Raw genomic sequence first — 24,403 nt, 5'->3', positions numbered from 1 at the left:
GCTATAGCAGAGGAAACACATCAAGCCACACATAGCGCTGAACCTTCTTTATGAAACTTTTAGTTGCTAAAAGCACCTTTCATCACAATTAGTTTCAACATAATACCCCACCCTGATTTAGGCTGCAGTGTGAAGCAACTGCCCATGCCGCTCCGTTACCTGATGGCTGTTTGAAAGATTCACCTTGAAATATAACAGCAAAGGGGAACAACTACCAGTATCACCAATACTAGAAGTACCATCCCTGCTGAGGTCTGAATATCTTTTGTTAACTTTCCCTAAACTCAGAGAGAATAAAACCAATGACAAACATGGGATTTTGCCTTTAAAAAAAGACCTTGTACTGCAGAGTATGAAACACCTACAGCAAAACACTCTACGTGCAAACAACATGGGTTGGTAATCTAGAAAAGGAAAAAACAGACAAAAAAAGCCACCAAGAAAAAAGCACAACCCTAGGAGGTTACAGAAAGCTGTGTGTGTTTTAGAATACCGTAAGAAAAGCCGCAAAAACAGAACTTCACAGGCTTGAAATACATGGGTGAAAGAGGCAGAACAGGCGTTTGTTACACAGTTGTTTATTTATAAATTAAGTAAAAAAGTAAAAAAAAAATAAATTAAAAAGTGCATCTCAGCATATCTGAGTTCCAGAACTTACCAAACTCCGATACTGTCCCTGAAAGAGCTTTGAAGTTCTACTGTGTAAAGACTGAGATCCCAGAGAATCAAAAGATTTTATCCGATGAGATGAGGGACGCGCACATACAGAGTCACTGCCCAGCCCTATGTCTGGGGAAGGAACACAAAGCAACAGTTAAAATTTGAGAGATCTGCATGTAACTTTCTGCCTACTTCTGAAAAGCTCACACGCTTAAAGCAGGCTTAAGGTATCCGTAGTTGCTCAATAACTCCAGTTTTAAAAAGTTAAAGCGACAGTATGATCTGAAATCCAGACACCGTCAGCTCATTCCACATACAGACAGGAAAACAATTTGAGCTGCTTAGGAAGAAGAGGGTTAGGATTGCATTTCTCCATTCCTAGCCACTACCAGTCTTTTTAAAGGTAATTAACCAACATCATTTTAGCTAGCGGCTAAGAAATTCAAATGCATAGAATCTGCTTGAAGTAAAGCCAACCACATCTGTTTCTTAATTCTTCCCCACCACCACCACCTCCTTCCCAATTAAAGCATTCTTTCCACTGTCTTCCTACGTTCCTCTCCCATCCTTTTTGCCAGATCAGCTATTTCTTCTTCTTTGAGGGCAGGGGGGAATAGCAGAATAGGAAGAAAGCTGCTTGATTGAAGGAAAGAACACCAGCATCCCCCTTCCTCAACTTTTCCACTCTTTCACTAGTCTCTCTGTCAAAATACAAACAAAAATAACCCAAATCATTTGAGTCGTATCCCCCCAAAGAGCTGACAGTGAGGGGCAGTATGGTTGGGCCCATTCCACCACACTACTGGGTAGCAGGGCAGGCGGATGTAGTCAGTCAGACTCTCTCACCATGAGCCCACACATGGTGGGGGTAGAGCTGTGTATTAGCAGGGCAGGGGCTCAGCTCAGGCAGGGCACTAGTGTGAAGAAAACATCTTCTCCATGCCAAGGTTCCACCAGAGATCCACACAGAGCTTCATCCAGTATTGCAAGGAGATGGGGCTGCTTTCAGCTGCACTAGGTCTCAGCTAGCCCCAGCCCTCACAGCCAAGCCTTGTGGATGGGAAATGTTCCCATGGCCCTTACACACAGGGTATGTTAAAGCAGACAAACATTGCTCCTTTGTCTGTATACCACAAATCATCCTTTTCCCTCATGTTTTCCAAACAATGAAACTGAGTGAGCACCTGAGCTTCAAGGAGTCCTACCCAACCTTGGACATCGTGAGGCTGCACAAGTCTCCCACCCTACCTGCTCTCCTGATTTTTATACCTGCTAATCTCTCCTAGTAGCTTGCTGTGTGCCTCTAACATCTGACCTACATTAGAGCTACACAGACGACCATGTTCCCCTATTTGGCTGCTTTCAGACTAAAACAAACCATGATTACACAATCCTAGTTATTTTTGGTATAGAGAAGTGACACAAGCAGGTTTCATTCCACACAGAGTTAGGTGAACAGTGTACACCTGCTGTTTCACATCAAGTCTAATGGGACAACTCTATTAATCTCAAAGAGAACACTTTTCAACTCCAGTACAGCATATAACAGCAGTTGAAATGCAGGAGAAGGACAAGGGTGAGATGGGCAACGAGCACAGGGGACAAATGCTGATAAAGGATGCCCTATGCCTACAATTACTGGAGAAACACCTTCTTTAGATATATCTTTTTAAATGAGTCATTACATTTATATACTGTTTGAAGGATAAACTTCTTACTCAAATAATGCAAACACTAAAACTATTCATTTTAAGTATTTTGTATGGATAGTATCATTACACAAAGTCGTAAAAACTTCCCCTTTTGAAGCATTTGAATGCCATTAATACAAACTATTAATACAAACAGTACTGATTACAGTCCATTACAGAAAGAACATTCATCTTTGTTTCCATAAACAGCTTGGAGAAAAATGGGACAAGATCATGGACTTCATTTGAAAGTCATAACTTCCTTGTTAATTCCACGCTTCCAAAAGGATTCTTGTCCAGGAAAGTGAAAATAAACAAACAAAAATCAACTCTGCAGCTGAAAATCTTCAGGCTCTTCAGGCTCACTACTCACACTCCTGTTGTGGAAAGATCCACTTCAAGAATCTGAGTATCCATGAAATTTATGCAGACCCAGATCTGAAAGCCATCTTCCAATACTAGACCCAGGGACAGTTAGAGTCCAAAAGGCCTTCTACAGTCATCAAGAAAGCTGTTAGGGGATCAGCTGTTCAATAAGATTTATGCAGTTCTGTTTGCTTCTATGACTGAGGCAAAAAACACAGTTTGCACCTGGCTTTCATTTCTGGTTTCCATCTCAACACTACTACCTCCCTACTTCCCTACATGACATGAACCAGTCAGGGTCCCTTCTAAGACCACCTGCAATAGTGACTTTTTGATGTGGATGTTTCTCGACTGATGTTTGGATCAGACACATTTTCCCCTCCTCATGAAGACTGGTAGTGTGTAGTAGCAGCTTTAAAGATGCACTGAAAGCCATCAGCAATTCCACGTGAAGTTACGATGAGAAGCAGTGGTATAAGCAGCTTCAAAAGAACTGAATGATATTACTCCATGCCCATTCACTTGCCCTAGTAATTTGTTTGCAGAAGTCACACCTAAGAAGTGCCTGTCGATGTATGAAAAGCAATAAACAAAAAAATAACTCCTCAGTAACAGACCAGAGAGGTACTGTAAAATTGACAAGATAGTAATAGCGCTATTAAACAAAGGTCCTTGATTTCTAAGAACTATCGCTAGCTTAAAGGCTCATCTTGGATTCACTGCAAATCTTCCTGCTGCAAAAGAAGAGACTACAGAATCCACAGGGCCACTGGTAAAGCTTTACAAGATGCAACAGGAACAAAAGAAGTAACTCTAAAAGGCTGCAGATGTTTATTTTATCTGAAGTTTAGCAACAGGCATAAATATGCATTGCTGCAAGTTGAGCACAAGGCAAGAGAGCACCAAAACAGCAAGCTGCACTTACCTGCAGTCACCTTATTTAAAGCAACCAGAGAGCTGAGAACTTTGCTGAAGTTCTGACCCTGATACAGGTCATTTGCATCGAAAGTCTGAAAACAAAAGAACATACATTAAGTCATGGAACCATTCAAATAAGGCATTTCTACCCTTATGCAAACCATAACTGGAAGAGCTATTTCCTGTTTGAGGTGATCAGTCTTCAGGTGGTTGTCATGGATCTGAAACTGTGGAGTTCTCTTCCCCTTTTATTTTAAAAAAATATAAATAAAATACAGGAACAGATGAATTCAAGTCACAAAGAAAGGAAGAAATTATAAGCTAAAGATATCAAGCCACTCCAGCCAAAAAAGTTCAGAGTGCTGCATTACCTCTCTTTAAGCACACTCTTTCTGTAGTAGCTCACAAGCACTGCACCCAACTGTTCATAACGTACTTTTAAAACATTACAGCAGCATACACACCCCTTTATTCTACAGGACAGAGATGAAAAAAGTCAATGAATTCTACATTGCTAGATAGGTTATTTACTTAGAATGAGTTTTGTGAAGGGGAGGGATGAAAACTGAGGGTGATTTTAATTTTAACTGTGGGAAGTAGATTCAGACCTCAAACTATCTTGTAGAAAACACGCTAGTAGCTTTCAAGCATGCAGTGATGACATTAAACATCTGGATTTTTAAGGGGAGAAAAAGAAAAAAATTCATAATATTTGCCTGAGGTAATGGAAACACTCATCCAAAACCTCACGAAAACAGCTCTCGCAACTGATTCTGCATAGATTCAAAGGAGTAACAGTATTCCCTTGTGTAAGATTAGAAAGAGGACAGCAAAAGGCAGCTATTACTGTTGCGCCAACTGATTTAAGAAACAAAAAGATTCAGTTTCCTGCAGTGTCCCAACCGTTATCTAAAAAAGTCAGCAAGAACTTGGCTGTTTTCCTGATAACAGCCACGTCCCACAGGCAGATCTGTAGGCCTGCACCCATCCTCCAGCAGCCTACAGGGACAGAGGTTGCTGCCGCAGGAGAGAGAATAGGGTATTGGAAGGCAGCTGCAATGGAGCAGTGAAAGCTTTCGTGGAAGCTTTTAAAAGTAACCACATCAGAGACTGACAAACCAGAGGATCATCTGCTGCCAGCAACTCCCAATTGGCGGACAGCCCGAGGATCCCACAGTCACAAGCAGAACTGACAGACACCAAACAGTTCCCACTCGTGTTAAGTAAGTCAGATTACTCCCACCAAGTTTCACTGTGCTGCAGGTAGTTCAAAAGAGTATTTGTAAAGAGTATTTGAAACCACAGCCCTGAACCTCAAAATAGGGAAATAGACACAGGCACTTCAGGCACTTGCATAGACATCAGAAAGGTACAGGGGGGGGGGGGACGGGGGGAAGAGAATTACTGAAAAGGTACATTTAAGAAAAACATTACAGACTAGAGCTAAAACTCATGGAAATGGAAGAAATAATCATAATCACAACTACATTTTTAGCTCACCTTCATTCTGAGCTTGGTTTCAGCCAGGGTGCTGCCAGGCCAGCTAAGCAGAGCACAGCAGGATGCAAGTGTGTCCCGTTTCCTGTTGTGCTGGGACTATGAGGGACCCAGGAGGAGCTGATTGGGCCTTTCAATGTGTTTGAGGCTGTAAAAAGTGCCTGTATCCAGGGTGTGCATCTAATCTGCCTCACAGGAAGCAGCACAATGAGAGGATAAGAGAAACGTTTGCTTCCTTGTGGTTTTATATAGAGCCATTCCAACAGGAAGCCTCAGCACTGTCACAGCCAGTAGGTTGTTTGTTTTCGAATGAAAGGGCCACAACACCCTCATGTTGATTTCACAGCAAACCCAACAAGCCCCTCCAACTGAGCAAAATTATCTCAAGATGTTTCATGGGAGCTTCATGGGATTTCTAGAGAAAAGGATTAATTGCAGGTTCTCACAATAAGTTGGGTGTGCGACGGACTGCCACCTCCACCTGTTATATACATGCAGACCTAAGAGCTGACCCTTTGAAACATCCCATCTGGATCTGAGAGTCCCTCAGCAGCTTCTCTCCCTTCAGCTCAGCCAGATGACAGCAGGACGTCCATGCAGCTATCTGGTACCTGGCAGAACCAAGGCTGAATTCTGTGAGATGTGAGTAACAAGCTCAGTTGTTTTCATATTGCACACCATTACCAAGACGAAGTCTGCACACTAAATTACTTCCCATGACAGTAGTATAACCCACTTCTCAAACTGCAGAAGCATAGCATGAATTTACACCTGTATATCCTCAGCATAGCTCTTAATACTTAAATATGCAAACAAAATATATTGGTTTGAAAGTACTGCCAGTCTTTTAAACATTATGTGACAGGCATATACAGACACTAAGCAAGTCCACATGGAAAAATACTTCCAGTGCATCCTTCCTTGCTGTACAGGCAAACAACTTTGAACTTTGCAGGCACACCACCTGCAAGGAAGTTTTGCTCTCCCATTCATCCACCTCCTACCTTCCCCCATGTCACTTAGGGAAAACATTAGTCAGGATGTGACTGTACAACTGCATAAGTCACACTGCATGAGGACACAGATAAGCCAAATCCTTCCAGCAAACGAGTTAATGCAAATAAATATCAGCCCTTTGATTTCAAATTCCACAGAAGTGACCACAAGCAGATATGCCTTTTAAGTATTAACATAAAGCATAGCTATTAAATAAAGGTAGAGCAGGACTATGTTATGAAGCTCTTTACAGTTAATAGGAATCAATGAACTCCAGAAGGTGAGCAGACTGATTCCCCTTACACCTCATATTCAGAAACAGGAAAACAGGGCAATAACATCATTCTCATGTTATTCTCTCTCCTCTCCTGTGTTTCAACTTCTCACCTATCAATCTCCCAGACACACGCTTATATTCTAAAGCAGACCTGACCAAACCACCTTGCATTATACGCAGCACTACACACAACCCCAGGAGGACAGCAGTCCTTTGGGTCACAACCAGCACATTTACTGCAGCTAAAATTTCAATGGAAGGCAAACTTTACTGTCAACTATATTATGGCCTCTCCTGAGCAATTAATGAAACGTTAAACAACGTGAGCAGGTATCAATGTAGTGAATACCCTATAGGAAAATATACATTAGATGGGCAATTCTTCATTTATAATTGTGTTTGAGGCTATTAATTAGACAGTTCTTAAATTCATTTCATAGGAGCTATATTGATTTTCCCATTAGTGATGTTTCCTAAACATCAAGCTAAATGTCTAAGAGATCCATTTCACCCACGTCATAGTTTTCAGCTACCAAATCCATACACTCATTTCACAGCACAACTGACTTCTGTATCCATCCACTTAAACCCAGTGCATAAAAAAGGGCCACAGTAATACAATGAGGTCATTTTAAATCACTTGAGCTGTCAGCCCTCAATGAGTGGATATCTCTGCTTAAAAGGCGTTTATGATCTGATATTAACGACATAAAACCAACACAGGAATACTCATCCCTTATATCCCTGAGGAGCAGTACCCACAGAAGTCACAAACACACTGACAGAGGAATAAGTGATAGGAACAAAGAAAATAAGGTCAGGACTATTTCTGGGGAGAGCCAACTGGGCAACACCAAAAAATGTGCTGCAATGACTTGTCTTCAAATGAACCATCTTCAAGGCCTGTTGATGATAAAGAGCTGGGAAGACTGGCTGACACACCTGAAGGCTGTGCTACCATTCAACAAGACCTGGACAGACCAGGAAATTGGGGAGTGAGGAACCTGATGAAGTTTTACAAAGGCAAGTGTTGAGTCATGTTTTCTTCAAGTAAGTTTTCTATCATTAACTGGCTTAAATTCTCATGGCGTTAGTAAAGCTGCATCTTGCGATAAGTCCATGTACTGGTTCAGATAAAAAGGTTTTTTTAAATATATACTTCCTTGCTAGACTAATGCTTCAAACTTACATGTGCAGGGTTCTCAACAGATGATAACATTTCAAGCATCTGACAAAGATAAATGACAGTTTTCTTTAAAGCTCAGCACTGTCAGCAACAGCAGCTGACTTAAGGACAGCCCTGCTATCTATGAATCACAGATAGGCTGCCGCTGCTAACCTATCCCCACAACAAGCTGTGACCCCCAGGCCGTGTGTTCCAAACCAGCAGGACACTTCCTAGCTCAGCTTGGTGGCCTAGGGCCTCCTATGTAAAAGATTAAAAGAACATTGGCTTGCTCCCCCGAAGGAAATGAGCAGGGTCTCTGCATCACCTGCGGGGTTTGGCAGCAAGCAGCATGACCACATGCAATGCGTCATCCCACCTGCTCCTGGCAGACAGACCACAGTGCTTTTGGCCATGGGAGCATAGAGAAATGAACAGCAGGGGGAAAAAAGGAGGGAAAAAACCAAAAACCTCTCAGTGAGGAAATAGTGACCTTCACAAACAAGAAGAACCTCCAACAACTCCTTTAGTTCCACCACTACCACAGTGTGTTCCTGTCCACAGCAGCTGGCAATGGGCCCGCTAAGGCCACCTCAATGTTCCACCTCCCTGTGATTAACCTTCACCCGCCCAGAGCACATAGGTAAGCCTGCAGGCAAAGCACCAATGTCTTTGTTCATTCCAATTGTGGGTCAGCTGTGAGGGAGCTCAGCCTCACTCAGCTGTTATGCAGCAGCTGGTTGGGAGCAGGGAATTATCATCTGAAAGCTGCGGTAGTAAGAGGGGAGATAAGGAAAGCAGGGAGCTATGACAACAGAGAGGAAGGGAAGGGGAAAAAGATTACAGCATGCTGGAAATTGGTCTGATGCATGCAGCTGCTCCAACTGTAATGCACAGCACAAGGGAAAGCAAAATAAATCGAGTCGTTTGACAAATTAAGACAAATAACTGGGAGAACAGATCCGCAGTGTGGGGTTTGCTGGGCTTTTTCTAACAGTTCACCAGGGAAATTAAAACTCGGTGGTAAAGAACATACGAAGATTCAGATCTGAAATAAAATCTATTGCTCATATAAATGTATTCCTCAAAACCAAAAGAGCTTAATTGTACTACGAACACCACATCACCTGAATAGCTTTAATCTCTACAATGAATAATGCTTTCAAAACCTGGTATCTACTAAAGGAGGCACAGGCAGTAAAAGCATACAGCAGTTTGCAGTATGCACACCTGTGTATACAGATGCATGCATCTGAATACACAAATATGAAGAGGATAAAGGTTAAAAGAATCTTGTTTATAGAGTTCCTGGAGATGTACTAAAGCTTTCCATCTCCATTTTGTCTCAAAGCCAGCTGTGGCACTAACGAGTCACTTCAAACACCATACAACATTCCACCTAAGCCATTGCTTCAAAGGCAACATCTAAACATCAGCAGAACTAAGCATATACAGGTTTTCACACACCCCAGAAAAATAAATTACATGGCAAACAATCTGCACAGAAATATTAGATTCCTTCCTGAAGATGAGATCTACAATTCCTGAGATTATCCAGATTTTGTATGCTTTTAACCGTACAGCACTGCAATTTAGCATCTTCAGATGGATTCCAGAAGGAATTTTTGGTAAGCAAGTTACAGAACTCTGTACTTTAAAGTATAGGCTTTTGACAGGAGACAAAATATGTCATTTAAAAATAAATACAGAAGGTTTAGCTACGCCTACATCTGTTTTTTCATTTACAAGAAGAGCTTGCTTCGAATTTCTACCTGCACAGGTAAGCAAGAGCTACAGCTATAATAACCCATCCTAACTCACTTCCAAATCACAGAATGTCAGGGATGGGAAGAGACCTCGAAAGAACATCTAAGTCCAAACCCCCTGCTGGAGCAGGAACACCTGAATTATCCCGTACATTCTGATACTGGCCATTGATAAACTCATGTCACTGGGCGGCAAAGGTGAAAAGGAGAGTCATTTAGTGACATGTAATGCTAGTAAATGGTTGAGTCATGGGGAGTTCAGGAAGCTCCCACTCTTGGAACTACATATAGAAGTTGCTGGAATGAAACTACCAAACAAGATTTCATCAGGACATCAAAGCTGAAATTTCTTGGTGATTGCCAACACAACAGATTAGAAGGTGCTTATGCAACTGCTTTGTTTCAGCTAATCGGGAAGCAGTAGTGTCCACATAGAGAGCTATCTCAGCAGGGAAGAAAACTCAGACAGAAGCATTCCTTAGGAAAGGCTCAGCCTGGTAAAGCTCACCTTTATTTCTCGCTATGTAGAGACAAGAACTATGTAAAGCACTTTCTTAAATAAGGAAACAAAGCTGTAGTATTCCTCATGCGTTTTGACCCGGATTTCTATCTGAACAGCCTAACTTTAAAAAGCCTATAAATTACATGCTTGGAAATACAGATAGCGCCGCTATGGAGTTTCATCATTGCTTTTACAAGAGGAAGAGCAATTAACTCTCAATCCAGCACAGACTGCCAACACACATGATGATGTCACATAATTATACGAACCAGGAGGAAACCACAAGAGAAAGGTAAAGGTTATTTTACTGAACCATAAGTTGTTTTTCTTTCTGCAAGTGAGAACTAAAAAAAAATCCACTTCATCCACCTCCCAGTTTCTAACAACAAAAACACTAAAGATATTTGCAGGAACTCAGGAGTGAAAACTGCACTGCACGCCAAGTGAAGGGCTCGAGCATGTGTGTATGTAATGAAAAACCACTGTACAGAGTAAGAACAATTTCTGATGCCTGAGGCCAGGTGCTCAGTAACCCAAGTTACATTATATCCTCAGTTTGAGGATGTCAGTGAGCTCGCAGAACTGCCTCACAAGAATGCAGCAAGTTTTCTTTAGAACATCAAAGAATTTTTCTTCTTGAAAAGCGGTATCATCTGGCCCTGTAAAAGCAGAACGCAAGTGTTTCTGAAGCCTCTATCAGCACAGTATTGGTGTAAACAAATTGCAGTGTAACAGCAATATTTGGTTTAAGAAAAATAATAATAAAGGCTCCTTATCTCGGTGCTTTAGACCCCACAGATGACAAACTAACGCAGCACAGAAGGGATGCAAGAGGACCAAAAGCCAAAGCTGCGAATGGGATTGGATGTAGTGCCATAACTAAGAAGTCCAGGCCAAACTGTAGAAACACAGAGATAAAGCAAACAATAAAGCACACAGAACTACCAGGAGACTGCCTCAAAATAAATAGGCTGCAGGAAAAGAAGGCAATTTCTAGTTCCAGCTTGTCTGAGAACAATGCTAACTAACATCTACTCAAGGATTGTCCCTTTCATTCTGAGAACAGCTGCTTATATTTAAAACTACTATTTTTTTCCTTCATATGAACATATACAAATCAATGCTGCACAATAAAGCCAGTCAAGTCAGTTTCATTTTTAGGCCTTTATATGTTTGAATCAGTTTGTAGATAACCAGTAATTATTTTAGAGATTAAATGGTAGAATTTGGTCTTCTACATCCCTGGGATGCCTGTAGCAATACTGACCAGTGCAACTCTGCAGTCCTTGTTAGATGGATGGATGGATGCTATTTCTTGCCTTTTTTAATCATTTAAATATTAAGTTAAAAAGAAACAAGTTCGGAAAAAAACTTCAAAGGAAAAAGAAAGCAAGAAATGGCTCTTCACGTTAAAACTCTGCCCAACACTTCACACTAACTGAAAATATCAAGCGTGATGAAAGTGAAGACTGGCCCCAGCAGGATCGCATGCAATCAGTGCAGGAATGAATATGGCTGGACAGCAACAAATGAAAGTCACTTAAGACTTCAGAAGCCAACTGTCCAACTGGGCTGAAGACCAGAGGAAACTCAGCCCACTGAATGGGTTCTGAAGGCTGATTGTCAGTGTAAACATCCCACAGAAAGAATTCAGTTTTGAAGAGTCAAACTACTGTTCGCTAATGCCTGAACTCCACAGCAATGCTGAATTCCATCTTTTACGGCTTCAAATCAACCAATTATTGATGAAAAGGGAGATGAATCAAGAAACCTGAAGCTAAGGACTTCAAATATTAGGAACTGTGATGTCTCATTAAGGGATACTTTAGTACTTGATTTACTTTCTAAAACAAAGTACGCATCAGCTAAATTGCAAACACTTCCATTCTCTTGCTGAAAAACACAGGAAGGATGGCTTGCCACAACTGATCTCAGATGCCTTCTGTCCAGATACGTATTCTGCCAACAATTCTCAAATGATTTCTTCAGTATCAGCTCAGTATCAAAAGCCATACTGTACAGAGTGGGAAGAGTGCTATGTAATGAAGCCAAGTACATCATTCACGTCATGAAAAATCTGAAGAAAAAGTAGGAAAAACAGTTTATTTTGATCCAAAGCATAGGACAGGTAACGCACATCTGTAAATGCCGCCCTCCAATTGCCAAACAGAGATAACAGTAGCTAAATACCAGGTTAAGTCACTACCATAATGCGTGGTGAGACCACAGACTTCCAACACCAATGTTTAGACAGAGCAGGGCAGAAGGTAAGAGCTGGAAGTGGAGGAGGGAGGTGTCATCATACAGAAGAGTTATTTTACTGCAAAAGATTTTGTATTACATGAGGTTATCACCTGCCCTCTTAAAACAGCCTGCTGGCTGTTCTACTACAGTACCACATGATTTAACCACAACTTCAAGGCTACCACATGCTCACGTGTCATCTGGAACAAATGCACACAGCCAAGTGATCAGATGACGCACAGATTCAGTATCAGCGGTGGAAGAGCCACAGACAAGACACGAGCCACAAGAACAGCCCCACTGACCTTAAAACTAGCACCACATTTGGTCTACTGCTCATCAGCATGCAGAAGCATGTCACATACACACTAGTTTTGTTTTTTAAATAAAGGTATTCACTGCCAAAACAGGAAAATGCCTGTACAGTTCAATGTGTTCTGGTAGCTAGAGGAGGCAGCCTGATGGAGAATGGATTTTAAGATTTCTGGCATGCATCAGAATTTGAGTAAACATGATAAGAAAGCACAAGTTTGGGGGGGGGGGAGGTGGAAACGGGAAGGAAAAGGAAAGGTAGCCTAGAAATTCAAGATCAGAAAACATGGGAGTGTTACCATCCTTCAGTTGAGAGTGAATTTATCAGAAATCTCAATTGCTTCCTGAATATACCATGGAAAGTGCCAAAATAAAGAACAAAGACTTACTGAGTTTCCACAGGGCCTGCTGAAGCCTCCACTTATAATCAATGGAAGCAAAACAGTAAGTCTGCAACATTTAGCTGAAATGAGCTAGCCCGAAAAAGAGAATTCAAGTTTAAACTGGATCTAAGGTAACTCATTTAGACACTTCTATTTCAAAATCCAATGACTGCTCTGAACCACACACATGCTCTAAGCTGCAGTACCTCTGAAGTGGGCCCTTTTCTAGTCACAGCCTGCAATTCTGTTTCCAGCAAGCAAAAATACTGTTAACAAAGTCCAGGGCTGGATCTCTCCATCTCTTCCAGCCACCTGCAATAACATGATCCAGGATCACACACCTCTTCTAAAGCACAGGACTTTATTTGGGAGCCAGGGACGTGTCCCACCACCTCTGCTCTGCCTCAGTCACCACTCCAGATGCAAAGCCGGATTAGCTGCCTGAGCAGCAGCTGGGCAGCTACAGGGCCCAGCATCTTCACTCAAAGAACATCAAAAACCAAAGCCTATTAAGTGCAACAGACTGCACCTTGAGGCCATCCCAGCAGCAGCCAGGAAAGACCAATCATCCCTGCCAAGGGTGAGGCAGATACCTAGGGGCAAGAAACAGCACAGTTCCAAGTATAACCCTTCTGGCTCAGGTTCAAAAGCCCACAGATCAGCACAAAGTTTGAAATGGGGAATCTCCCTTACTCGCATCTCCCATGACCTCATACTCATTTAACATGGAATTCATTAAACTCTCACAGCAATCTCATTCTAACAGTTGACGTGGCTAAATAAATAAATAAATAAATAAAAAGCAAAATGCATCCAGCAAGAAGTAGGCAGCTTGCTGCGAGTTTCATGAGTGAACCAACCCCAAATAGGCCCAGATTAGCACCCAAGCTAATGACTGGGAGGGAAACATTTAAACATTTTGTCAATCAAAGGAAGACTTACTTGAGGCACATGGAAGCATCACAGGTCAGGTATTTTTTCAACAGGGAAAACTTAGCTACAGCCTCCCCTACTCTAATTATCCAACACCACACCGATGCTGGGCAACAGATTTCTCTATGAAATTCACACTTGCAGTCTATGGAATTTTTTAACATGTCTTTCCAAAAAAATCCATAAAAGATGGCCTCTGGCAGACTGCAAACGACGATAAAAACAAAATCCACATCAATTCTGTTTATTCCCAGTAATGCCTGGGGATGCAAGCTGAAGGAAATAAAGAGAACTTCTCCAAGAAACTACCTATTGCAAGAGTTGCACAGTTCTAACTCATCAGCCAATGGGCTTGGGCATCCCAGCTGGCAGGGAGAACTGAAGGCTCTGCTGTGAGCAAACAGCCTCAGCAGTATGATCTCCAGTACTCCCTTTTTTCCCCAGTAACACAACCACTGGCATTCAGACCTTCACAAAGCAGGTTACTGAATGCAGCCACCTGCTTACCCACACACTATCCTCACCACCACTGCCTGGACCCTGTCCTGGCATCCTGAGCCAAAAGGCACCACTAGGCTTCCCCATCAGACAGAACAGAGATAGCTTCGGCCACCACTGGGTAAGAGTTTGGTTATAGTGTGACAAAGCATTTGTCCCAACCCTGCCAGTTGTGATCTACCCTGGCAATTGGGCAGGAGCTTAGCACCACCCCGTCATTCACTTGCAGTCCCCACCTGGAATATGGGAGAGAAAGACTTGGAAACAAAATACAGTTCATGGGTTCACGTGAAAACTATTTATCAAGACAGAAGAGGAAAATGGAAACAAAACCATAATGCCAACAATACACACAGCCTCAATGCAACTACTCACCACCCCCAGATCTGCCAGCAGCATGAGGTCTCACCACCCCAACCAACCCCGGCCACCTACCTGCAGTATAATGGCCATAGGTACCACAGTGCCAGGCAGTGCAGGATAACTCCCTGACTAATTCAGGAGCCTGTGCAGGCCCCAGCCCATGCCATCATGGCAGCTGCTCTGCCCATAGCAGCCCCAGGTGCCCTCCCTACTGCTCAGCAACCAAACATTCCTGTGCAGGCGACACTGTTTCAGATACCTCTTCTTGAGGTAGAAGGAAGAGTCAACACATCCACTGGCAGCTCACATAGATTCTAACCCTAACATTTTCTTGCAAAAATCTGCGTCAAGTCTTCAAATGGCAGACTCTTTCCTTTAAATACATTTCTCCCAGGAATTACTATAAATCTGATTACCTCCATGCCAGAATTCATAGGAGAGTCAGTGAGACTGATCAAATGGATTTCTGTGACTTACAAGCCCCCAAGTGATACCTGTCAGCTTAAGAGAAGCCAGACACCAAACTGAAATGTTAAGGATAGCACATAACATTGTAGTTGACACAGACACAGAAGGAGGAATGGTAAGCAGTAAACACAGACGGGCTTTTAGAGGAAGGAGTCAAGAGAACTGCAAACCAATAAAGCCACTGCCTAAGCCTGAGAAACTGACAAGAGCTCTAACAAAGAGCAGAGTCATAGATAGAATGGTTTGAGCTGGAAGGGACCTCTAAAGACCATCTAAGTCCAACCCCCCTGCAATGAACAGGGACACCTGCAGTGTCAGGGTGCTCAGAGCCCCACCCGGCCTAACTTTGCCAGCCTTCAAGAACAAGGCATCCACCACCTCCCAGGCAACCTGTTCCAGTGCCTCACCACCCTGATCACAGAAAACTCTTTCCTTATATCTGATCTAAACATCTCCTCTTTGAGTTTGAAACCATTTCCCCTTAGAATCATAGAATTACTCAGGTTGGAAAAGACCTTGAAGATCATCAAGTCCAACCGCAGCCTAACCAGTAGCCTATCTCTTAAAAAAACAACCACAAAACAACACCACAACAACAAACCTCTGCTAAATCATATCCCTGAGTACCACATCCAAACGGCTCTTAAACACATCCAGGGATGGAGATTCAACCACCTCCTTGGGGAGCCCATTCCAGTACCTAACCACCCTTTCTGTAAAGAAGTTCTTTCTAATATCCAACCTAAACTTGCCCTGGCGCAACTTGAGGCCATTTCCCCTCGTCCTGTCACTCGTCACTAGTGAGAAGAGACCTGCCCCACTCTCACTGTAAGAACCTTTCAGGTACTGGAAGACGGCAATAAGGTCTCCCCTCAGCCTCCTCTTCCTCAGACTCTTCCTTATCCTAGGGCAACAGGCTGTGCCAAAGTACCTGTCCCCTTCTTTCTTACAGCCCCCCCTTTTAGATGCTGACAGGGAACAGAATTAAAGGAGTTTGTATAAACATGAAAACATAGAAAAATTAACTTCTATCCACAGTAGCATTGTTATCTTTCAAAAATACATCATCACCCCTTAAGACAATTATCAGTAAGCATAGGTTAGTCCCATTAACATGCCGTATCTGAACAACCTTTGAAAAAGCACCTCAGCAAAGGTTGGTTTTCTTTCCAAACATACATTACTGACATTAAAAAGAAACAAACACTCCTTGTGAAGACTCAGAAATACTCAAGACATGACAGCTATTCACAAACAATTGGTTTTCACTATGAAGAGATCATCTAAGAAGTGTCCCAAAAGGATTCAATTTAGGACCCATAGCACCCAACACGCATCATTTCACAGAAAGCCTACAGAGTGAACACTGCTGAGAGATCTTATCATTCAAGTTCATCACAACTTGTATTCATAACAAATAGCTACTATAGGACCCTATAGGTGATCAAATATTACAATGGCAAGAGAAATCCAGTGCTAACAAAAGCAAGACCCCACTAAAAGGAGGGTGGAAGAACCTTCACTATTCAAACAACAAAAATAAAGCATTCTGCATTAGCTACTCCCATTAATAAATACAAGAGGACAGCCAGTTAATAACTCCAGATGACAGATCAGCCAAATCATGATGTTCTAAAGAAACAATACTGGAAATAAATAGGAAAGATTGAAGCAACAAATTAATGGCTTTTGTGATTTCCGTACTACCTCCACACTTTAAAAACCACTCTGACCCATCATCATATGGCAAACTGCAAGAGGACACAGAGGTAGTAAGGTTTGTTACTGTGCCATATGAAGTCACATACGGCATGGAGAAGGTCATCCATAATGTAAGAACAAGAATACCTGTCGCCATGGGCTGCAGCAGCTGAACAAACAAAAGGAAGTTTTCATAAAATGCATAAGCAAACCATGGAACTCATTGCCACAGGATACTGAGGTCAAAAAAAAACCCACAAAGTTCAAAATAGCTTCAGAAAGCTTCAAAAAATAGCTACAGAAGTCCATCAAGCTATTAAAACACTGATACATACATCATCTCTGCCCCCTGCCAACTGAGGGTGCAACCCTGACTCATGGCACCCCACGGCTGTACCCCACATGCCTCCACATTTTCCACATGATCAGCTCACTGAAACTCTCAGATTTCAGTAATATGGAGACAGGCAAGAAGAAACAACTCCATGTGTATCACTGTGCCACTGTAGTGAAACTATGGTAGAGAAAAGCAATGACAGTAGTTTGTTATTAAAGGTGTCGTGTGGTATGACAACACATTTTGGGTGTTTTGTTTTCCCCACGTTTAACCTTTGCTAGTTAAATACCACAGAATCTCAGTCTGCACAGCCAATAGCATTGAGTTGAAGCAGTTGGTGCAAGTGAGACTTCTGCTGGCAGCTCACCGCTTTCTTTGATCCATCAGTGTTAAGTATGCTGAGTTAAGGATGTGGCTTCCAGAGCAACCTAGAGGGAAATACTTAAAACTGAAGCTGTCGCTCATATAACACTTTAAGAAGGAAGGATACTGATTGAATTCCACAGAGCTACAGCATTCTAAGAAACGTTACATCAGAAATCACTGTAAAGCCATAAACAGTCATAATACTCTGTCATTTAGCATGAATCAAAACCAGACAAAGTAAGAGAACTCAATCCTTATTTAGACCATGACCTTCAGTATAATATGGCCAAAAGCCAGGTGAAACTCACCTGTTGTTCTCTGATGTTAAAATCTAGCTTAGCTACAGAAGTGGCAAAAGCTTTTCTGGGACTAAGCATGCCCAAAAACACAGCCCATGACATAAAGATGGTACCAGAACTGTAACTTATGCCGTGTTTAAAGTCTCCTGCAGAATGCTGCCTCCAACTGCCCAAACACAACAGCAAATGCTTCTCTGTTACCTGTAACTGGGCAAACAGGGAAAGCAGACTGAAGACATAAAGCTGAGGTGCTGTAGGGCTGCTCCTGGAAGAGGGGACAGTTTTTATTTGCAGGAACTTTTAATCCTGATTCAGATTGCAACAACGCAGGGCAATGCAAAACAGAAAGCAATGACAGCACATCAAATCCTTGGCACATCTGGCAACTAAAAAGCCATCAGTAAGTACCCAGAAGCACAGAGTTTCCACATGCGGGGTTTGCCGCTCTTACCTGGAATAGTGATGCTCACTTTCTGAGGAGTATCTTATTCAGCTATGTTTAAATCCAAATCTCACTTCAACAGTCACTGCAAATCGTCCTCTTTCCCAGTCAAAAGCAACAAATGTCTGCAAACTGACACCTTTCCCAAGTCCCACTGTTTCCTCACAAATGAATGAGAAGTGACACCAGATGCTGCAAGCAAGAAGAAATGGAGCAACACGATAATGCAGCTGAGTAAAATATGCAGTTCCAGGTTGAAGAAGTAAGCAAATCCTTTCCAATATGACGTTCCAGAAACATTAGAAAACAAGCAATTCTGCTTTGTTGGAACCACATCTTTAACAGTCTCCAGCAACATTATCTCAAAAAGCTGTTGTCTCAGACACGTTATACATAGAAGACAACACTAAGTTGACTCACATTCAGAGGAATACATTTAAGTTCTTTCAAAGTTGAGAATCTTTTCACTTACACTGCAAGAAACAGAATGCATGACTAAACAGGCCAGGACACTACTGAGTTCTCTAACACATCTCAACTCCTAATCAACAATTCCAAGTGAATATACTGTTTTCATCCTCCTAGAAGTAACACCATATGTTTGAAATCATACACTATTTAGACAAAGCTGACCTATAGTTATTAAAAAGCAGTGGAAGAACAGACTGAAAACGCTTATTTTGCCTAAGTCAGTCAAACCACCTTGGTTTTAACACCAGCCTTTGCAAGGCTTTCAAAACAGCCTGCCTTATTTTGTACAAAATTGACAGGTTGTACAATACAGCACACCTGATAAAGTAATACACATACAGTACATGCTCCTTACATTTAGTGCTTTGGAGCATAATTAGTTTCAAAGTGGCCAGACAACAAACTCAGCTATGAAGATTGCTCTTAAAGCATGAAGCAATAGCTTCCATTATATCTTCAGGCAGTTGAGAAAGCAGTTTCTTCCACATTCAAACTACAACCCACACCTTCTTTTTAAAATCTAATTACTACTTTTTGAGATTGAGTTACTAACACATTTCAAAGGAAGCTGTAGCTGTGATGTGATGTCTGGATGGTACCAAAGCAATAGAAGTTCCACACTGTGACAACTCATCACCCTAACTACACAGTATCCACCTGGTGTTTTCTCAGCAACTTAATCCATTAAACCCTACATAACACCTTAGTACCTTTCAACACAAGGGTGTCTCCCTCCCATTTCTATACTGCTGCTTGTTGGCCAAAGAACTCAAACCCAAACTTTTCCAACTCAGAGAGTAGGTGAGCAGCTGCGCTCTCTGCAAGTTGCTTGAGCAGAAAGTACTTCAACAATCAAAACAGCCAGCTCATCAACTCCAAAGGCAGGCTGCATCTGCTTCCAGAAATCCCCTCGGAGAGACAGTTTTCAAAAGCCAGGAAAACAAAGGAGAGGAGTTTCATGTTACAAGGGGGATTTCACATCCTTCGTTAACATGCAGGGAGAGCACCTGAAGCTTCCTCTTTCGGACTACAAAGCTTCCATATTCTACAACAGCTGAGAGATGTACAAAGAAGGAAAAAAGAACTTAGTATTAAAATCATGATTATTTCCAACAAACCTCAGTGCACTCCAACTCAAGCATCGCCGCAAATACCTGATGGTAAACATGACCGCAAAGGTACAATTATTCCACATGGGCAGTTTTATCTAACGAAACTACTGGAATTCAGCTAGCAGCAAGGCTGCTCTCTGATGAGACCTGCATTAACTACTATCAAGAGCAAACCCAGACTTCAGGGCAATTACAGGCAGCAATTAGGTGAAATTCAGTCTGGCTCCACAACTCTCGGTAGTGAAGCAAAAACACAAAGATCCTATTTGAAATGCTGAGCACTGTGGTACCAGTGCACTACCAGATGTCTGACAGGCCTCACTGCAAATCAGCAACCTTTCTGCTCTCAGCATATTTTGGTTAATTTGCTGCAACACGTACTTTTTATACTCTAACAAATTCATACAGCTGATTTGGACCAATTCTATGTTGCTGAAGCACAGATTCTTACATTATGAGTCTGACTTAAGGCCAGCTTAGCCTGTGTACAAGAGAAGTTTCATCTTCAAGTCATGTGCACCACATAAGGGTATAAAATCCTCCCACAAATACACAAGTGAAGAGTCAAGGCCAGCAGCCCCAGCAATGCTAACACTTCCCAGTATTAGATTTATTTTCTATTCCGCTTTCTTAAAGTTCAAAACATTCACAACATTTTTCACATAGTGCATTTGCCTCATGCCTTACCTTAATAACAGTATTTTGTACAGAAGGTCCCAACCCCATCATTTCCAGCAATGAGACCAAGAAAACAACGCTTGCCAGGACTCAGCTTGTAGAAATCCAGACTTTAGCTATCCTTGCTTTGTAGCACAGTTTTTAAGGGTTCTCGATTCTGTCATTTTATTTCTAAAACATACCAGAAACTGCCCTCAAGGTCAAAAAAACACCTCATTTTGATCAGCTCAAGACCCTCAGGCTTCACTATATTTTACTTTAAACTGGTCTATACACACACACTGAAAAGACTGTCAATCTCTTAACTCAGGCTCAGAGGATTCCACCTACAAAGAATGGGTCAGATACTAATGCCAGCAGAGGGAGCCTCTACGAGAAAGCAATTGTCCGACTTAAACATCACACCACACAAGAGCTAGACCCAGAACTAAGAAGCATGGTAGAGAAGAATGACAAAGCCAACACCGCATTTGACTACATTTCAGGGAACAGATTTTCAGATGTCTGTGCCATCTCCCTTTCAATCTACATCTAGAGGGACACGCACCCAATGTAGCTCCCTGGAGGTGCTTTTTCTGTTGACTATATAAGGAAGGTTCCATGGCAAACCTCAGCTGCAGTCCAGCAGACAGAGCTGGAAGCAATGGAAGGAAGGTATTATAGAAAGTAGCCTTAACAAACCCCACACCTCCCCACATTGCTCTCAGCTACACAGCTGCCCTCCTCCCACCCTGCCGTATCAGTTTTTGAGCTCATCACTCCCTTCTTCACAGCAATGGGCTCAACTCTTTTTTTATTTTTCTGGAATAGATCAGTTGGAAAGGACCTACAAAGCCTGAGTCCAACTCCCTGAGCACTTCAGGGCTAGCCAAAGTTCATGCACGGTGCTGGGGGCATTATCCAACAGTCTCTTGGACACTGACAGGCACGGAGTATCAACCACATCTTCAGGAAGCCCGTTGTTTGACCATGCTCATGGAAAAGAAATTTTTCCTTACCACTCTTTGCTTTTGGCACTACTATTTAAAGTAGGGGTAGTTCTCCGCTGCTTCAGAGAACTGACAAGCACCACAGCCACTCTACTGGGAGCAGCAGAAAGAGATGGAAAAAGCACTTTTCTCTTAAAGAGAGATGATACCATCCCAGAGAACTGGAAAGATAGGAATAAGACAGCTGATGCTAGGCTAACAATGACAGGAAAAAGGAAACAGCACGGTAAACCACTAGTGAGAACATGCGGAAGGAAAGCTCAGGACTGTAAGCCCTCAGACAAGTGGGACAACAAAGCCAACAAGAAAGGGAGAATGGAAAAGCTGAAACAGAAACAGCTGTCAAGAGCTTAATGTATAAACCAAGTCAAGTCATCTCTCTGCTTCAGTAGCACAGCAGCTGAGCCTGTGTGCATCTTTTCCAGCCCAGCACACAGAAGAAACATGAGCTTTCCAACTGAAACTAGGACAGTTTCCTACGGAAAGCCAAGCAAGGACATACGATCACAAAGCACGTACAGAGATATGCCAAACCTAAAAGCCTCTCTTCAGTTTTCTCAGCATCTCAGTAGCATTCACCACAACGTTAGATTTGAGGGAAGCCTGGTATGCAAAAACTGTGTTACGGACCTCAGATGCCTTTATGACGAAGAAGCAAGCAGCCACCCCACCTTCTTTAAGGCTTAAACCATCTTTTTTCTTTTCTTTTAAACATCTGTGCAAAATAAGCCCCGACTAAATGCTCCAGTACAAGACTGAATGAATTGTGATAAATATTCCTGCTCACTTCTGTACCAAAGAGGATTTCCTGAGATCACAGATAGCCCTAAAAGGCACACCTACGTTTTCTTCCTCAGTTGCTGACAGCAGCTATAAACAAAATCGCAATCATTCATTTAATTCTGAAAGACAGACTGACATTTGAAAATGGGATACTTCTCCTAGCAAGCAGTAATAACAGAAACTTAAATCAAACTATATTAACAAGCAAGTATAGGCAGGAAAGAAATGAACAAGCTGACAGGCGTCAGCAAATCCAGAGAACCCTCTAAACTAGCTAATTAACTTAGGCCATAAATATTATCTAGATGTGGTCAATTCAACTATCAGTAGTTTACAATATCAAAGTCAGCTAATTACAACAACGCTGTATCTTAACAATGAAGAATTGCTCTATCAATTTCACTGTCAAGTACCCAAAATGCTTTAGCTGTATTTATATGTTCCCTTTTGCAAACTGTATGTGTGACACAAGATCTAGTCTATGGCAAAGGGTACGAAAACGCATGCTCTTGTGATTTCCTTTATACTCTCTTCGCAAGCCTGTAGGGTGGATAGATTTACATGGCTTACTCTAACGATGATTCTATTAGTATAGATTAATATCCTGTTCCACATTTGTAGCGTAAGCACTTTGCTAAACGTTGGGTATCAATCTCAAGGAAGAAGAAGTGGGATATTATTTCCTCTCCACACACTTAAAATGCTTTAACACACAGAACAAAGAACCTGATGAAGAGACAGGAAGTGATGAACTGCAAATGTGATTCCTGCACTTACGCTGCTTTTAGACTGCACATAGCAATCAGTTAAGATGAACATTTTCAAAGGCAACCTATGCAGCTAATAAACATACAGAACACGCAAGAAAAATGTTTTAACATGTTTTGCATGTAAAGCCACTTAAATACTTCTAACTCTGTTTATTATCTCTGCTGATCTAAATAAAACTGCTTCTAGGCACTGCCTGCTGACAGACTTCTAGAATTAGCAGCTCTCTTTCTTTTTCCCTCATTTCTATTCATTACTTGAGAGAATACGTGAGAGTGTTGGAGGTAGGGGGCTGATGAATTTTCTTGCTTCACTGCCTCGTATCAACTGAGTGAACTGATAGCATCTGAAGCGCAAACTGACCCCAGCTGCAAAGCTATACTTACTTTTGCTTGGGGTTGTTTCCCTGTTCTTCACAAACTAGCCCAATAATTCTTGTTCTGACACACTCAGTAAAGAAGAGGAATAAGCAACAGCAGTGTCTTCGGCTGGCAGCCCCCAATACTTTTGGTGCTATTTATCACACAGCTAAGCCATGCCAAAAGCACTGCTGCCAAAAGAGGAGGCCTCAGTCCACTTCCTTCTCTGTTGTGTCCTTTATGCCAGTCACTGAGCCACTCCACTCTGGTTCAGTGGTGGGGGGAGTGGGGAAGGTAGTCATGAGGGAAGAAACTGGATCCACCAGAGACTGGCAGGAAAGCACCAAACAGTTAACAGCGAGCCTGGAAGTTCATCTAAAAATAAAGCAAAGGGTGTTTCTGCTCACACTTCACAAGAAATAAACATGAAGCACAGGCTAAACACATCTAAACAAAGTAAAAATAGCACTCGGGCAATGCACGCTTGCTGCCAGAGTTGTAAGAAAAGTCAAACCGGTGGATGCCTGCCTGGCCAAGGGTGTTTCCATAGCAGCTTGCACTCATCTAAACCAGGGTGCTGTCCTGGTGTGACATTCTCTTTCCCTCCAGCCTCCAATTACACAGACAGGGATTGCCCATCAACGGGATTACCAAACATAGTTTATTTTGTTTGAAGATTACAGCAAGATTCCAAATTTCACCCGGACCAGTTCTGAAATACACAGCCTTAACCCACGTTCCTAAACCCAGAACTCAGACCCCACACTGAGGCAACCAAATTCGCTGTATCAGCAGCTGGGGGCTTGGGGGAAGCAGATTTTCTCTCGCTGGCAGTTTTGTTTCATTTCCTTTTTAGGGGGTGGGGAGGGAACAGGTTGGATTTATGTGGATTTACTCAGCCAGCTGGCTCCAGAAGGCATCTGGCACACACCAGAAGCAGCACAGGATGAAACAGACAAGCAGGGATGGTCCTGGAAAACAACAGGACAGACCTCCCATTGTGGCCACAGTGACCTCTCAAGATGGGCAGATCACTTCACGGAGTTTCACCGCCAGCGA

The 24,403-nt window shown here is 42.3% G+C and overlaps 1 protein-coding gene across 12 annotated transcripts in view; it reads right to left on the bottom strand.

Moving 5' to 3' along the window:
• ARHGEF7 (Rho guanine nucleotide exchange factor 7) overlaps positions 1-24,403 on the bottom strand; it is a 135,975-nt gene that overhangs the window by 61,952 nt on the left and 49,620 nt on the right. For 10 of the 12 annotated variants that reach the window (XM_072343685.1, XM_072343619.1, XM_072343626.1 and 7 more), the window contains 2 exons: positions 3,643-3,727; positions 659-789 (listed from right to left, as the gene is read on the bottom strand). Coding sequence is in view for 6 of the 12 variants with exons in the window: in XM_072343619.1 (XP_072199720.1) it covers positions 659-789; positions 3,643-3,727 (216 nt within the window). In the remaining 6 variants the exon portion in view is untranslated. Of the gene's footprint in view, positions 1-658; positions 790-3,642; positions 3,728-5,135; positions 5,205-24,403 lie in introns of those variants that run through there. The other 2 variants (XM_072343661.1, XM_072343644.1) reach the window with 2 other exon arrangements.

Source organism: Excalfactoria chinensis, chromosome 1 (genome assembly GCF_039878825.1).
Source record: "Excalfactoria chinensis isolate bCotChi1 chromosome 1, bCotChi1.hap2, whole genome shotgun sequence".
In the NCBI taxonomy this organism is placed as follows: Eukaryota; Metazoa; Chordata; class Aves; order Galliformes; family Phasianidae; genus Excalfactoria; species Excalfactoria chinensis.
The sequence above is the reverse complement of the archived record's forward strand: the minus strand, read 5'-3'. Positions and strand labels throughout refer to the sequence as shown.